An 18531-nucleotide genomic window follows, 5' to 3' on the forward strand; every position below is an offset into this window, starting at 1 on the left:
ACCTTATGCAACAGATGAAATCTGATTGATGATGATGGCCCCTTAAGATACTTTACCGTATTTACGCGAATAACCCCCGCTCCCTGATTTTAGGAAGGCTAATTTTGAAAAAAATGAAATTAACTTAAAATTCCTTCCTGCAAAAGAGTAACGTAGGCATAAACAAACATTTCATATCACTCCTCGACTTCCACATGGGCTTTACGCAAATATAAACAAAACGGATATAGCTACTTTGCCTGAACATATTTGAGATAATAAAAATGCATTATCACTGCTATAAAATATATTTGCCATGAAAATTAGCAAGTAGGCTTTCTTACATGACCGGTATTTCATTAATCTGAACTTGCAATAGGCTCAATTCGCTGTAGATCAGAAGATTCTTTGTCTCTTGCATCCCTAAAATCCTCTCCTAAATTTCTTACAAATTCGTCACACTTCACGTCTAAAACTTCTCACACGCAATCTCTTTTTTACTCAGAGAATAAAACAACCCGTGGTGGATGATTCTTTTCGTTCAATATAAACACTTGAAACAGACACCCCTGCCAACTCGTTTGTTAGTTTTGCGTTAAATTAAAACCTCGTTAATTTGAAGTCGTAGGGACTCAAAAATGTGACTTCGAATTGCGTGATTTCGAATTAACCGCCAACTCATAACTCAGAAATGCCAAACCTTGTTGCTTCACAAAATATTTTAAGACCTGTTACTGCATGTAATTAACATTGAATCATAGTTCATACCTTTAAAATGCCACAAAAAAAAAAACTATTTCCTAAATGTATTCAACAAGGCGCATTTACAGTATTCAAATAATGGACTTGGTTGACTCGCTGGCAAACATAACCTCATGCAATGAAACTAAAAAAGAAAAAGAAAATGCTTCAAAGATGAGGAGAAATTTATGCTGGGCTCCCCTCTGCAAGTGCTTCATTCATTGGATTACTGTACTGTATGCATTTTAGATGCCTTAAAATACCATGCCTTATCGAACATTCCTATGACGAGGGAAGGAAGTAGAAAGTCTCTCGCTTCCATCCGCGTTGAACAGCGACTATCCTTGTACCGTGCATGTTGGCTGTGCGGTTAGGGGCGCGCAGCTGTGAGCTTGCATCTGGGAGATAGTGGGTTCAAGCCCCACTGTTGGCAGCCCTGAAGATGGTTTTCCATGGTTTTCCCATTTTCATTCCAGGCAAATGCTGGGACTGTACCTTAATTAAGGCCATGGCCACTTCCTTCCCATTCCTAGACCTTTCCTGTCCCATCGTCGCCATAAGACCTATCTGTTTCGGTGCGACGTAAAGCAAATAGGGCAACAACAACAAAAAGTGTGCGTTTCTTTATGATACTGGTAATAGGAACCTCAATACCAGCCACTTTCCTATTGACTTTATTTCTGATCTTGTCCTTTCTGGTAGTTTGGTTCATGGTTCTAATTAATCTAATTTCAGTTGCTTGGATTCTACTGAAGTCTTTGTTTAGTAGGGTGCATTTCTCTATACCACACGTGAGGATTGGTACGAAGTAAGTGTGGTACATGATTATTTTTTGTTTTTGTGGTATTTTGCAGTCCCAGTAATCAAGATTATTATTATTATTATATTAAATAATCTGTTGCGAACAACGAAACAACATATCGAACGCACATAACAAGGTTCAGTTCCATAGGCGCACAAATACAATTTTGAAACAAGTCAAATGGAGGACCGGACTGCCCCAAACAAGCAGACACAAACACATCACTCACAAGGTGATTCAAACATTTATTACACATGAATAAAACACTGCATATTTACACATATGTACAACAATTCAGAGGTACACCAAAACACGTGTACTGCTGCCGGTCGCCATGTTCAGTGTGTATGTAAAACAAAAACGCAGCAGCACATTGCCAACTGTGACAAAATGAAATGCGGCAGGCGAGTACCACCACAAAGGCCGCAACATAATCTGTATAAAAATACCTCGCTTACCATGACATGATTATTTGCTACTACCACTTGGTAAAATGGAACAGGGAACTGGAAATCAAGTAGGGATGACATAAAATTGTTAGTGTTGAACTGTAGAAGTATTGTAAAGAAAGGAATAGAATTAAGTAATTTAATAGATATATATTTACCAGATATTGTAATAGGAGTTGAATCATGGCTGAGAAATGATATAATGGATGCAGAAATTTTCTCACGGCACTGGAGTGTGTATCGTAGAGATAGGATAGGAAAGGTGGGAGGGGGAGTTTTCATTCTGGTGAAAGAAGAATTTGTAAGCTACAAAAAAGTTAAAGATGAGACACATGAAATTCTAGGTGTAAGGCTGATTTCTAAAGATAATAGGCAACTTGATATATTTGGGGTGTACAGATCGGGAAAGGGTAGCACTGATGCGGATTCGGAATTATTTGATAGGATAGTCAGCTATGTGGGAAACGACACGGAAAGAAATGTGATTGTAGCGGGAGATCTGAATTTGCCAGATGTAAATTGGGAAGGAAATGCGAACGACAGGAAGCATGACCAACAAATGGCAAATAAGTTAATATGGGAAGGACAGCTGATTCAGAAAGTGATGGAACCAACCAGAGGGAAAAATATCCTGGATGTCGTGCTGATAAAACCAGATGAGCTCTATAGGGAAACTGAAGTAATAGATGGTATTAGTGATCATGAAGCTGTTTTTGTGGTAGTTAAAAATAAATGCGATAGAAAGGAAGGTCTTAAAAATAGGACTGTTAGGCAGTACCATATGGCTGATAAAGCAGGTATGAGGCAGTTTCTAAAAAGTAACTATGATCTGTGGAAAACGGTAAATAAAAATGTAAACAGACTCTGGGATGGGTTTAAAGAAATTGTTGAGGAATGCGAAAACAGGTTTGTACCTTTAAGGGTGGTAAGGAATGGTAAAGACCCACCTTATTATAATAGAGAAATAAAGAGACTAAGAAGGAGGTGCAGACTGGAAAGAAATAGTTAGAAATGGCTGTGGAAGTAAGGAGAAATTGAAGGAACTTACTAGAAAATTGAATCTAGCAAAGAAGGCAGCTAAGGATAACATGATGGCAAGCATAATTGGCAGTCATACAAATTTTAGTGAAAAATGGAAGGGTATGTATAGGTATTTTAAGGCAGAAACAGGTTCCAAGAAGAACATTCCAGGAATAATTAATGAACAAGGGAAGTGTGTATGTGAGGATCTTCAAAAGGCGAAAGTATTCAGTCAGCAGTATCTAAAGATTGTTGGTTACAAGGATAATGTCGAGATAGAGGAAGAGACTAAGGCCAAAGAAGTAATAAAATTTACATATGATAACAATGACATTTACAATAAGATACAAAAGTTGAAAACTAGAAAAGCGGCTGGAATTGATCAGATTTCTGGGGATATACTAAAGACAATGAGTTGGAATATAGTACCATATCTGAAGTACTTATTTGATTATTGTTTGGTCGAAGGAGCTATACCAGATGAATGGAGAGTTGCTATAGTTGCCCCTGTGTATAAAGGAAAGGGTGATAAAGCTGAAAATTACAGGCCAGTAAGTTTGACATGCATTGTATGTAAGCTTTGGGAAGGCATTCTTTCTGATTATATTAGACATGTTTGTGAAATTAATAACTGGTTCGATAGAAGGCAATTCGGTTTTAGGAAAGGTTATTCCACTGAAGCTCAACTTGTAGGATTCCAGCAAGATATAGCAGATATCTTGGATTCTGGAGGTCAAATGGACTGTATCGCGATTGACATGTCTAAAGCATTTGATAGGGTGGATCATGGGAGACTACTGGCAAAAATGAGTGCAATTGGACTAGACAAAAGAGTGACTGAATGGGTTGCTATATTTGTAGAAAATAGATCTCAGAGAGTTAGAGTAGGTGAAGCTTTGTCTGACCCTGTAATAGTTGAGAGGGGAGTTCCTCAGGGCAGTGTTATCGGACCTTTATGTTTTCTTATATATATAAATGATATGAGTAAAGGAGTGGAATCAGAGGTAAGGCTTTTTGCAGATGATGTTATTCTCTATAGAGTGATAAATAAGTTACAAGATTGTGAGCAACTGCAACGTGACCTCGAAAATGTTGTGAGATGGACAGCAGACAATGGTATGTTGATAAACGGGGCTAAAAGTCAGGTTGTGAGTTTCACAAATAGGAAAAGTCCTCTCAGTTTTAATTACTGCATTGATGGGGTGAAAGTTCCTTTTGGGGATCATTGTAAGTATCTAGGTGTTAATATAAGGAAAGATCTTCACTGGGGTAATCACATAAATGGGATTGTAAATAAAGGATACAGATCTCTGCACATGGTTATGAGGGTGTTTAGGGGTTGTAGTAAGGATGTAAAGGAGAGTGCATATAAGTCTCTGGTAAGACCCCAACTAGAGTATGGTTCCAGTGTATGGGACCCTCACCAGGATTACCTGATTCAAGAACTGGAAAAAATCCAAAGAAAAGCAGCTCGATTTGTTCTGGGCGATTTCCGACAAAAGAGTAGCGTTACAAAAGTGTTGCAATGTTTGGGTTGGGAAGAATTGAGAGAAAGAAGAAGAGCTGCTCGACTAAGTGGTATGTTCCGAGCTGTCAGCGGAGAGATGGCGTGGAATGACATTAGTAGACGAATAGGTTTGAATGGCGTTTATAAAAGTAGGAAAGATCACAATATGAAGATAAAGTTGGAATTCAAGAGGACAAACTGGGGCAAATATTCATTTATAGGAAGGGGAGTTAGGGATTGGAATAACTTACCAAGGGAGATGTTCAATAAATTTCCAATTTCTTTGAAATTATTTCGGAAAGGGCTAGGAAAGCAACAGATAGGGAATCTGCCACCTGGGCGACTGCCCTAAATGCAGATCAGTATTGATTGATTGATTGAAAATCACTTTCCCAGCCGAGAAAATGTTCTTTGTCATTCTTTGCACATAGAATGTGATTTGCAATAGGCCTACAGATAGGCCCTTACCATTGGGGGCAGGTCAGGAGAAGTGCGATAACAGGAAAAGACCTTAAATTCCTGAATTTTACAAGGTAAATTGTACCTTTGGGGAACAAGTTGTTAGCTTCAGGAAAGTTCAGTTTTGCTTGCCCATCAGCAGTGAGATGATATAGATGTTAATTCCCATAGGGAATCTGAAATATTTGTGCCGAATGAGTAAATTTATAATACCAATATAAATGGTCCGTTATTGAACATCAGCAGTGAGCCTGTTCGTACTTATAATATTTTGCATTCTAGTCAGAAGTTGGAAATTTATGCTATGTTGAGTTGTTCATTGAAGGGTAGTGAATGTTTGTCCATGTGATAGTAAACGTATGGATTTGGAGCATAATCGTTGAGAAGTTCAGTGGCATAGTATGTATTTCTTTCTTGTGGTAGTCAAGTTATGGATAAGAAAAAAGTTGGAGAATCGATACGTAATCAAGACAAAATTAAAATCCTTCAGGAATTGGCTAAGTATATTGCGTGTAGAATTGGCGCATATGTTAAAACTGGCACCTTCCACTGGAGTTGGTCCAAACCAATGCCAAGTGTTGTTGCATTCAAGATGACAGTCGTTCTCTCACACATGGAAAGTAATATATGGTCAAAGAGTTTGACCAGGTAAAAATGTGTAATAAGCCACTGCTTCGGAAAAAAAAAAACTTCAACCAAATAACACCAACACCGGATTTCAAATCAGCTCACGTTCGCAGGCACATTGTAGATGGTAGAATAGAGCGGAAGGGGAGGAATATCACAGCTGTGAATATACTGTGACACAGGTGTAACGGACGGTTGTTTTTGTGACCAATTTTAGTTGAAGTTCAGAAAAATACTTCTATCATACTTCTTTCTTTTTCCTCTTGTGAGTGAGTTAATATGGTAGATCATGTATTGCATGTCTTCTTTTCTTCGAGCATTAAACTAACTTGGTAATTGTTTTTATTGCACAGGTAAAAGCCAGTTCTCCATTGCTTGATTTATTCCTGGAGACTGTTGCCAATCTTCCTTTGAAGGAGAAGACATCCCTTGAAGACTTTGTAGCTACCATCAACACATCACTGGAACTACTAACTACAGTGTTGCTGCATTGGTCTGTGCTAGTAATATCAAGGATACCACCCTTTCTTCAGTGCTTTCGTCATGTGGTATCATGCATTGCCAAACGAGGCAGCCTTAGTGAAGGGCTCTCTGAACGAGAAGTTGCTCAGTTAGCAAACTGTGCTCATGGCATTGAAAGGTAGATTCTTCATCTTGTATAAAATGATTTTGATACAGTGATGTCTCAGTTTTGTGTTCTTCACATTGTGTCATTTTCAGACAAAAATGTTGAAATATGTATTGAAAACAAACATAAATCTGATATCAGTTAGCATTTTATGTCATAAAGAAATATTACACTTTAAACATTGCAAAAATAACAAAAAATTGCATACCATATCACAATTAAATGCTTATTTTCTCAATGAAATTCACAAGTCTTGATTACACTTAATCACAGCACGATGCAACAGGTGTTGAAACACAAACTTGCACTTATTTTCACTTAAAATGCTCTTGTACTCAGAAAAGCCTTTCATATCACATGCCATAATTGTAGCATATTCCAGCTTAACAAAATCAGAGACTTCCAGTATCAATGGACCGTCAATTTTTTTCTTTGCCTTGGAGAACACCAGAAAGGTCTTTTCTTAAATTTGCGGAGACCAGAGTTTTTAACACTGCATTGTGAATTTTTCTGATAAAACTTGATTTGTTAGGTTCATTCGGGATCGTTCAGCTTCTTCAACAATATCAGTACTAACGTGAAGTGAGAGTCCTTTTTTCTTGCTTTCTCTTGGTGGTTGAAGACTTTCACATCAAATTGGAACAATTGACTATAAGTTGCTCACAAACACCATCTGTGCTCAAGACTTTTTGTGCTTCTTTAATAGAAGCAGCTTCTTTAGAATCGAGGTTTCCTACTACTTTCTTTACTGCTTCAAAATAATAGGCATAATAAGTAGCAGCTTCAAGCCGCATTCCCCATCGTGTATGAAATGGCGAAAGTAGGAACAGTACATTAGCAACTGTATTTTTAAAAATATATTCTTGCAGCATGGAGCCTTCAGGAATATTCTTTTCACTGTAGAGATCAAAACATTTACTTCAGGAAAGGATGCCTGGACCGTTTCAGTGACTCTGATTCCGTGTGCTCCACGTGTGACATGTATCATCTTGGAATATAATATCTCAAGACCTCCCATGGCTTTACACATGCAAGGTATGACATCAGTGCAGGACATGATAACACGTAAGGAATGTGTGATGGCCACAAAAAAAAAAAAAAAAAAAGTTCATCAATGAAAAATGCACCTTACTGTTGCATACATCCACAGTTAGTAGATAATGATTTGTCTCTCTTTTTCCTCTAGTAAAATTCCAACCATGAAGTTTATTACAGATCTTGGATGCATGTCCATTGTTTCGTCTAGCAAGACCCAAGTATATTTTCCATCAGCCTTTTCCTTTAGTTTATCGAACGTCACTTTATAAATCCCAGAAACGTAATTCTCCCCAATTGTTAATTCATCTTTGACTGGTTGTTTCATATACTTTTCCAGAAACTGAACTAATTTCTTATTATTCATCTTTGCCAATGGTAAGTTTACCGAGGCAAACTATTTACACAATTCTTCATTGAATTTATTTTGTGTTGGTTGAGTTTTAGCTAAAGCTATGGTTATAAGAGGCTGGTGTATTTGTTTCAAGCTTACCACTTTCAATTTATTGTGTTTCATCGTTTGAACATGATGTTCAACTTCATACTTTTTAGTTGCAGTTACGATCGTGCTATAATATTTGCAAAACAAAATACTTCCATTAGTTGAGAATTCTTCAAACTTGTATATATGCTTTCAATACATCACAAACAGTTCTCTTCTCCTTAGGCATTATAAATTAAATAGCAACAACACAGCCAATAATTATATTTAACTATATACGAAGTGGGACAAAGACAGTCCTGTTGAAGTGAAATTCTTGGAATCAGTACTTACCTAATTGGGTTGCAGGTAGACTAAACCATGGCTGGATGTAGAGTTGTCCATTCATTATCCCTGGAATGTCCTTTCTGTAACCTGTTTCTGCCTTTAAAGTACCTATACATGCCCCTCTGTTTTTCCCTGAAATTCATATGCCTGCCAATTATCTTTGCCATCTTGAGTAGTGCAGTGAAATTAGAACAATTGCTTGACCTTCTTTCAAACCGCTTCTTGTCATATTCTGCCCTCGTTATTATTGTCATCACCATCCATGATGGTGAGTGTTTCACTCCTCAGAAGAGAGAGTTTCGGCGACTAAACACTCCGGATATTGCTCATTTTAAACGCGCTACCAACCTGTCAAACAGGCTACCTGGCGATAACCAACACAGCCCAACTTCTTGAACATGGCATGGGTCATGCGCAGGTTTCAAACACTCAGATAAATGCCAAATATTCCAGTATTGTCCTGCAGAAGCTGATATCTACACTCTAGGTTCAAAATACTTTTTAAACATGTCTTAACAGGAGAAAAACACAAAATATGCACTATTATAAAACTACTCCATATATAAAATTGCATATGCAGTATGCAAGATTCATAATTATCCAAAGCCTGGTAGTTATTGATTCAAAAATAAGGTTTGAGAGTAACAGTTCACAAGGCAAAGAAGTTGATTCTGAAAAGAAGAGAGACTACGAACCCTGTTTTAAGTACTTTGAAGAAAAGTATCACATACCCGCCGGTTGCTGGAAGGTGATTGGGTTACTCTTCAGTGCGCGAGGATCTGTCACAAAATTTTCAGTTGATTTCTTCCTTCGTTTTGGTATTCCTGTTTTGTTTCTAAAAAAAATTTGTTTAAATGTTTTACGTGATTCATTGTCAATGGTAAATCATCATTTGTACGGTATGTGTAAAGAAAAATCAAGTTTCCCTGATCGGGAATAGCTGCACAACAGAGGAAATTTCAAAATTAAAATTAAATAAGCTCATTTTATCCTAAGATAAATAGTGCAAAAATTATCTATTTGATGCTGTTGTCTTATGGTACCCCTTGTTCTAGGACAGCTATCCCTTGTGGATTCTCTCTCTAAGCTTAAGAAAAATGTTCATTATCCAGGGAATAAATATCTATGTTGGAGTTCACAATTATTGATTTAAGAATTTCATTCAGGTTCCAATTGTACCACCACTGTGTATAACATTGGGCTTTTATTACATTCATAGTACTTTTAAAGTTAATAACTTCATCACTGAACCGTATTGAACTAATAATTACAATGCTAAAAAGAGAAAGATGTTCCACCTATTCAATACAATAATATTGTTGCACGAATTAATGTAGCAACATATTTAATATGTTATGGGACCGGTTTCAACATACGTCCATGTCATCATCAGCCGACACAAGAGTGCAAGAGTGCTCAAGAACCTCTACATGAACTTCTATTTTTAATTCAAGAAAAGTTTCATAAGTGTTACAATTGTGTTGACTTCTTGCCATTTTTGTGTCGGCTGATGATGACATGGACATATGTTAAAACCGGTCCCATAACATATTAAATATGTTGCTACATTAATTCGTGCAACAATATTATTGTATTGAATAGGTGGAACATCTTTCTCTTTTTAGTATTGTATTCATAGTACTTTGTCAATAAGGTGGACCGATTACTGGTTAGATCTTCTTGTAACTCGACAAAACTAATACTAGCAATCATGTTTCAAGGAATTCCATCCTGAATTTATTTTTAATGCTGTATTTGTTAAAATCTTTCTGGCCAAGGCCTTGAAGTTGTCTTAATGAAAGAGAACAGTGAAGTATACAAATATAAGTACAATATTAAACTTGGGAAGCTAGGAAAGAGGATAGAAATATGCACAAAAGATAAAACACAATAATACAAGAAGCACTGCTCCAAATCCTAGAGGAGATGTGTCTAGATAAGAAGACCATTGTATTAGTCGAACAGAGTGAAATAAACATCCAAAGTCAAGTTCAGAGGTATTCCATTTGAATCTTTTGGGATTAAAACAGGGATCAGTTGTGTACTTTAGAGAGTGGTGCCAAAAACATCCAAGAAATAGGTGGTATATGAATGGGATACAAGAACAATGGAATTAAAGTTGATTGTCTAGCCTTTGCAGATGATATTGCGGTTCTGTCAAAATCATTAGAGGATTTCCTAGCTCCAGGAACAAGCAAGTAAGACAGGCTTACGAATCTCTTTTGAGAAGACACAGTTACATTAAAACTGGACCCAGATGGATGACCATAGAGGAGGAAAAAATTTAGAAAATGAGCAGATTTTAACATTGAGAGAATGGATAGAAAACAACTGTCGTAAAAAGATCCATGGGTACTGAGGATCGAACAAGATGAACCTGATGAGGTACAAACTAATCATGAACAGATGGTCTTATTCAGTAAAAAACTGAAACACTAGCAGACAGTGATCCATCTGGCAGCCTTATACACAGTGGAATGCCTGAACCTTACAAAATCAGGATTAATCTAGAATGAACCTAGTGGAGGAAGACATTGGGGACCTCGAAGAACAGAAGATGGAACATACAGAAAGAAAAGTAACCAAGAATTGTATCTCAGGATAATTTTTATATCAGATACCATCTGGGAAAGATGAGCCATGTTCTTCGGACACATTATGGAATGGACCCAGGAAGGTAAATCAATCAGTTTGTGAGGTTCATTGAGATCAAGAGAACTATCAGGAATTTTTAAAAAAACCTAGAAAAAAATAGGAACACAAGGAATGGAAATCAGCAACAGAGAGGCATACAGGTCTAGAATCACAAACACCAAGTGTTTCCAAGAAAAGATTAGATCCTGGACTCGGTCACCATGGACAGCAGAAAAGGAAAGAACACAAGGTGAAAGGATTAGGGAGTACGGGCTGCTGATCAAAGCCCAGAAGTAGCTGAAATCAAATGTGGCCCAACAGTCACCCCAAACGAAAAGAAGTAGTATCAAATCATACCAGCTGTACTCCCTGGCACGGAAGCCTATACACTACCCTTTCTCCCCTGTTAATACTGAAGGTAGTGATTTGTAGTTATTTTCTAACTCTTGGGACCAATTCAGTGTCGCTAACCACACAGTTTAGGGACTCTACTTGCTGATACAACATCTTACTGTTATTCTGGCACGTTGACACTATACAGTCGGTTTTATTTCCTGATTTGCGAGAATTACGTATTGGCACTACCGTATTGTTAAAATCATTACTGTTACATTTGCAGGTATAATTATAGCATATAATTATAGGATGTCTGTGCGATTGTAAGTCGGTAATACCAGGTAAGTAAAATTGTGGCACGTTCGAATAATGCATTTAATAACGTAATTTGTGTGAAATTACAAATGCAGCGTTTTATTACATTAGAGTCTTATTTGTCCAATACTTACGTATAGAATTCGATTAGGATGTCTGAGAAGCAAGAAAAATCTGCAAGAACTCCTCCAGAAAGGAAAGCAACATAAAGATCAATTCAGTTGAAATGGAAGGAAATTTCGGTATCAACCTAACTTAACCTAAACTTGTCTTGTCACGACTTTGGTACAGCTTGCAGGCTTAGCCTTTGTGTATTCTTATTGACTTACGGCATATGCACATGTTATATATTTGCTTGTGTGCATTATTGCAGCGTGATTTCTCTTCAGTCCGACAAATAATAGCAAATTTCAAGAAGGGAGCTGAATTATTTACACGAGGCAGATACCGAAGAATACGCTTATAGTAATGCGTATATCAAAATACAGAAATATATAGCATTAAATTGAGAGAGAGAGAGAGTGAGTGTGTGGGGGGGGGGTTAGTTAATTCCTCATAAAGCTTGAAAATCAACTTAATAATGAATATCTTGATTGATCATTTATTATCATTTACTTGGGTAAGGGAACCTTCATTATTGATACTTACATTGAGGTCAGTTTGTTGATGGTTGTCTTGTGATTTCAATACGTAACTATTCAATTTGCAGAAGGGAGGAGCCATTAAAGAAATAAAAGAATAGGGCGGCGATATGGTTATGTCTTGTGATTTCAATACGTAACTATTCAATTTGGAGCAGTGAGGAACCATTAAACAAAAAAGAGAATAGGGCAGCGATATTTGCCTTTTAGTGTATAGCTTGTCCGACTCGTTGGCTGAATGGTCAGCGTACTGGCCTTCGGTTCAGAGGGTCCCGGGTTCGATCCCCGGCCGGGTCGGGGATTTTAACCTTAATTGGTTAATTCCAATGGCCCGGGGGCTGGGTGTTTGTGATGTCCCCAACATTCCTGCAACTCACACACCACACATAACACTATCCTCCACCACAATAACACGCAGTTACCTATACATGGCAGATGCCGCCCACCCTCATCGGAGGGTCTGCCTTACAAGGGCTGCAATCGGCTAGTAATAGCCACACGAAATTATATAGTGTATAGCTGTACGTGACAAGTAGTATAGATAGAAACAAACGTAACAGAAAACATACATGATTTCAGATGGTTCCTGCTCAGAATTTAGTGACTTCAGTTGCATTACAGTCAGCTAGAGTTGACATCAGGAAAGACGTCTTGCCATGAAACTGGGCTAAATCCATATGAAGTGCCGACCTCAGATAATTTGGAAAAGGTCAGGAGGAGGAGGAGGAAGAAGGAGAAGGCTTTTTTTTTTTTTTTTGGCACCGACACAGATAGGTCTGATACAGATGTTGCAACGCTGTAAACTATGAGGTCCACAACCTCACCATGTGCTACTATTGTTCATTTCCATCTGCATCGTTTGTTTTTTCATTCCATTGTTTTCTTAGGTTAACACAGTTTTTAGTTTCAATTATTATTTTAAATTAACACCTTTTCACTGAATTTTGTCGCAGTGAGTTGTTTTTTGCTCCGCATATTGATGTAAATATTGTATATTTGTGCTAATTTTGTTTCCGTCTAGGCTCTCTTTTGTTTGTTTTTTCATTTGCTCCTTCATTATGTTTTTTAGCATTTTTTCAACTTATATTATGTAAATTATTTAAAACTCATCTCATTTTTCACTGAAGATGGCTCAAACGAGCCGAAACATGTTTGAATTTGTTTACTCCGTCTAATGATGGAATATTTATTGTATTGATTTAGGAGGATACTCTCATTTTTCACCTTTGTAAAGTGAAAACCGTCAATACGGAATGATCCTAATATCTTGTAACCAGGAATGGGTTAGCTGGAAAATTTATAATGTCCAATAATGGACCATTTATTAATGAACGTAAGTTTTCGTGGCTCATTGTGTTAACATTAAGGAATAAATGAACTAGATTAAAGCTACTATATATATATATTTATTAATAATAAAGCCAAGCTTTCTGCCAAATTGCATTGGCCTTCATCAGGGCATGTGAAGTTTTGCCTCCAACAGTGTGTATATATATAGTGGCTTTAATCCAGTTCATTTATTTCTTAATGGACCATTTATATTGGTGTTATAAATTTACTCATTCGGAACAAATATTTCAGATTCCGTATGGGAATCAACATCTGTATCATCTGATGGCCAAGCAGGCATCAATTTTTGGTAATGAGACAAAGTCTCTCATAGTGCATTGGCACTGCCCGTGGCTAAAAATAGCCTACGCAGTGGCCTCCACGGTATGCACTGGCCAGCGTCTTAGTAGGTGTGCTGGGTACCAACTAATGAGCCCAGCCTAGCACACGGGGGCGAAACGCTGGCAACCACGAATGAGTTAGCTGGAAAATTTATAATGTCCAATAATGGACCATTTATATTGGTATTACAGATAGGTCTTGTGGCGACGATGGGACAGGAAAGGCCTAGGAATGGGAAGGAAGCGGCCGTGGCCTTAATTAAGGTACAGCCCCAGCATTTGCCTGGTGTGAAAATGGGAAACCTCGGAAAACCATCTTCAGGGCTGCCGACAGTGGGATTCGAACCCACTATCTTCCGGATTCAAGCTCACAGCTGCATGCTCCCAACTGCATGGCCAACTCGCTCGGTAGGAGAAAAAGGAAAGTTGTATTAGAGTTAAGTAGTACTGGGTCGAGGAGCTTGCTAAACACAGCAGAATGTGTAACATATACAGTACACACCAAACATAGAACTTGCATGGAACTTTATCAAGAAAGCAGTTGAAAATGAAGCATTTGCTTCTTCCTAGCAACATAGATTTGTTACAATTGCAGCATTCCTCGTTTGCATTATATATTTGCATGTTTTGGCAACACTTATTACAGACTCTTATCTCTTATGGTTAGACCTCTTAGTGAGTGTTCATGCCTTGTTTGACCCACCAGATGCTGAAAAGCATCGTGTAAAGTTTCTTGGAATCTTATCAGATGAACAACGCATTCCTGGTCAAAATGTAAAACTTACTATGTTTTATTCTTTCACATAATTTAGTTACTTTTCTTTTTATGTCTTTCAGGCTTACCAATGCTATAGTGAAGTACAAAAAAGATTTTGCCCCAGTATCTGGATTTGTTATAGCAGATACCCTGCATCAGCTGGAAAAATATACCATTTATCCTTCTGTTAAGGTAAAAGTATTGTAATGACCCTATTTAAGTTGGTAATAAATATTACATCTTTGCCTGTAATCAATGAAATTATGTAAGTTTATAATATAATGACTGAAGTGTGTGTCTTTCCAGATTCATCTGAACAACTCCATTTACATCCTGCTCCGGATTTGTGATAAGTATTCCTTAGCTCACCTTTTCCGTGCCCTGCCACCAGGGTCCAAAGAACTGTTCTCCAACGTTTATAGAAACTATAAGAAGTACTATAGATTCACTGGGAAAGTGTAATAACCTTTGAGATTCTAAAATTGTGTTACTGTGTGTACTATTAGGTCGTATTTTGTGAAAAGAAATAGTGTAAAAATGTTGGAAGATCTTCTTTGTAAAGATTCTTTCCATGTGTACTTCACGTCCGCTTGTGTCTATTAGCCTTTAGTCATTCCTTTAATGCATTTTGCTCATCGCCCATCTCCGTTATCAAATGATTTATGGTGCAAGTTCAGGAAACCAACATTACTGTTTTCCCCATATTTTCTTTGAAGTGAAGGGAAGATGGAGAGTAGCAACCAGCATTGTCAACTGTTCCCAAATTTGTTTAAATGTAGATTAACTCCCTTAGTGCTAGAGTCACTCAGAGCGATCCACGAAAAATGAACGCAGCTTGCCTGCGTTGCTCTGAGAGACACTTCATTTCTTTAGTCTTTGACAGGCTTCTAGACCGAAAATGGTGCCTAATTTTGGCAGTTCAAGCTACACTGTTCCGACAACATTCTTTTGTTTTCTGTCTATTGATAATCTCGAGCAATATTTAAATTTCCTTGAAGTGTAAGAAGAATAGTGTAAGAGAGGAGGAAATTAAAGAACTAATGAGTCCAGGAACTGTTCTGGAGCCTGTGTAGGATTGTCCTGGTCAACATTCCTTTCATACCGGTCACTGTTAGTTATCAACGTCATCAGTATCGCTTGCTTGGTTATGTACAGTCTCATCCCGTGCAGGTAATTCATTGTCTGAGGCGAAGTCGGCACTAGATTAGTCACGAAGATCAGAACCACTGTCCACGAAGTCTGAGAGATCACCATTTGATTCGCCAGTCATTAGCTCTATGGCTGTTAATTTTCACTGCCATCATTTAATTGTGTTTCCTTGCGTGATTGTGAGACTGTTGGTGTATTTTTTCAATATGCTAGAATTTTGAATTTCGAACTTTTGACACCCCTGCAGATATTTTTAGAACAAACAAAATGCGTTTCTTGGTTCTTATATTATGTATGTGTGCCCTCCAGTGTTCGTTTTTACTCCATTTGTAAGCATGTGGTGATAGGAATAATCCAGTTTTCCAACTTTTATTTTCCTGAATAAATTATATTAATGAATTAATAATGTGAGGAATAAATTGCATAATGATCTCGAAGTTATCCTGGATTTAGATGACTTTGTTTTGAACTCCCTGATTAAGTTTTGCTTTCATATCTTTAAAAACAGGAATTCCTTTTTTTTTTTTTTTTTTTTAAAGCCTGGCACTTGTAGACCTCACCTTTACATTTTTGCCTAGCACTGAAAGTGTTAATTATGGTTCAAATAGGTTTTAGCAGAATGGAGATAGCTGAGCATCAGACTGTGACCATATTGGGATTTAATAATCTGACTGTTAATAAATTAACGCATTCAACTTGCAATGAATAGCCACATTGTTTGACTGTGGAATCAGATTTAGTTTTCCCGCCAGTAGTTTGAGCATATCTGACACACAAAAACTTGCATAAAGTACTAACTAATAAATATAATTCACTCAAATTTTGCATTCATGCCATTGAAAATTATGACTTACCCATACTTCATTCCTTGAATAACTGCTGGCTGTAGTACAAATGTTTCATTTGAAATAATTTCAAAAAAAGAACTGATTCATGTACTCTAAAACATTGCAATGGTGGACGGACTCTAAATGTTTCGTAAGTACAGTAGAAGTCCGTTATAGCGGGAATTCATAACAGCGAGAAATTTACTCGCTATAACGGATTGTCGTTATATCCAATTTTTGTATAAAAGTCGCAAAACCCTTCATGCACTTTAAAATCGGCATGAAACGGCAATCGGTTTGTTCAAAACTTGCGTTTCCGTAGATAATATCCACACTACGGCTTACTTGTTGGTTATTTTTCGTAATCTGATACTACGTGAAAGTGCATGTTTAATTTTATTCTAAAAAAATATAGTACCGTATATCTCCGAATCCAAGATGAACCCCACTTCTTCCTTCAAAAAATTTAAATCAGGCTCAAAAAGGAGTTTGTAAAATCATATGAATGCCTTGTACAGTAGGCCTACGCATTTTAGTCTATTTTTAGACGCCGAACCTTGACTGTCGTCACGCTGTATTTCTTAATTTTTGGCGGCTGCACAATTATTCTTTATTTCCGCGGGTTTAAGGACCATTAACTTAACATTGGCATCATAATACCGAAGAGAACTCGTTGAAAATTTTCCGGCAGTACCTATTCCATGCGTCTCTACAATACAACGATCCATCAGGAAATTATTCTTGCTGTCTATAAAACTGTTACTTTTACGCAGCGTCAGATATAACCGGCTGCCGCTACGCGCACGTCTTGCTTGTCGGGTTCGGGCAAATTCAGCAGCTAGCGATGTATAGGCCTAATCGCGAACGTTGAAAGTCAACGAACGAGTTTATTGCGCCACGGTATGGCCATTCTGCCCTTGCGTTTTCCGTGCACACACCTCACAATTTCATGTTCGACTTCTTTAAAGCGTCCTTGTTACGGACCACTGAATGCATTTTTTGTACAGTACACATTTTTTTAGCTCTTTGTCTTCACGCTAACGCCAAATATTAGCTTTAGTGAGGCCTATGCCGTATTTTCTTGCGGCTGCACAATTATTCTACATTTCCGAGTGTTTAATAAACATTAACTTAAAATTGGCATCATAATATTGACTAGAACCCGTTGAAAATTTGCCGGCAATACCTTTTCCACGTATCTTTACAATACGACTGCCCATCACGAAAATATTCCTGCTGTCTATAAACCTTAATTTTACTAAGCGTCAAGTACAATAGACGCGTTATGACTCTGCCATTGAGTAGCCATGGCTTTTCTAAGAATTCGAAGGGTCGCATGGTTTGATGCCATTCTGCAGATTTGAGAAACACACAGGCTCTGTACACCCGGTTGTCGCGGCTAGCGATGTGTAGTAAAGAGGCGGTCGTTTGTCAACGAGTTCTAGGCGCGTGTGAAAAGAAGCAGCATGGTTACCGCAGTCGGTAATTGCCAGTGGTATCCAGTAACTTACTGTTAGGCCGCGAATGCAAAAACCCTTGAGTTTTCGCATGAGATTCTGAGAAAAAAAGTCTTGGATTCGGAGAAATACGGTATCACTCCAGAGATTTCTGTGGCAAACACCTCAGCTTTCTTCTTCAAACAGCGTCACCTAACCTAACCGTATATGTAGCCTACCATGAAAATATATTTGAAACGCATGTAGAGAAATAACCTCCTCGCGAAAAATTTACATGTAAATAGCCGTAACTAGACGCGAGAAGATATGAAATATCCTCTGAAATCAGTGATGTACTCTGCCATATCTTGAGGTGTATCACATTCTTACTTAATTTCCGTATATAACATTAAAATTAAGATATCGTTTACTTCAGTCTTTAATTTAACGAGTTAACAACTGCTATCGGCCAAGTTATTTACCGGTACGCATTTTTTACGAAAGCGTATTATTCTCTTTCATTTCGAATTTTCTTTAGAGAACAGCAGTCGATGGATATTACTAATCGACTCCAACATCGCCTTCGAATGTCGATGAGAGAAATCGCTAGTGTACACAGCGAGGAAACTATGCCAAAGGTAATCGATCGCATGCAATATCATCGCTGGGGTGCATAAATATCGGTAACGGAAAAAATCACGCGCGCTTAATCGCTCGTAATAACGGATGCGCCAGTGATAGGGTTCTCGC

General features: G+C 37.7%; 1 protein-coding gene across 1 annotated transcript in view; it reads left to right on the plus strand.

Moving 5' to 3' along the window:
• Window positions 1–16396, plus strand: part of LOC136858749 (unhealthy ribosome biogenesis protein 2 homolog) — a 211295-nt gene extending 194899 nt beyond the window's left edge. The window contains exons 12-14 of the mRNA XM_067138511.2: window positions 5938–6224; window positions 14450–14561; window positions 14676–16396. Of these exons, the coding sequence (XP_066994612.2) occupies window positions 5938–6224; window positions 14450–14561; window positions 14676–14831 (555 nt within the window). The 3' untranslated portion in view covers window positions 14832–16396. The remainder of the gene's footprint in view (window positions 1–5937; window positions 6225–14449; window positions 14562–14675) is intronic.
• Window positions 16397–18531: the final 2135 nt, after the last annotated feature.

This window comes from Anabrus simplex, chromosome 1, assembly GCF_040414725.1.
Source record: "Anabrus simplex isolate iqAnaSimp1 chromosome 1, ASM4041472v1, whole genome shotgun sequence".
Taxonomy (NCBI): domain Eukaryota; kingdom Metazoa; phylum Arthropoda; class Insecta; order Orthoptera; family Tettigoniidae; genus Anabrus; species Anabrus simplex.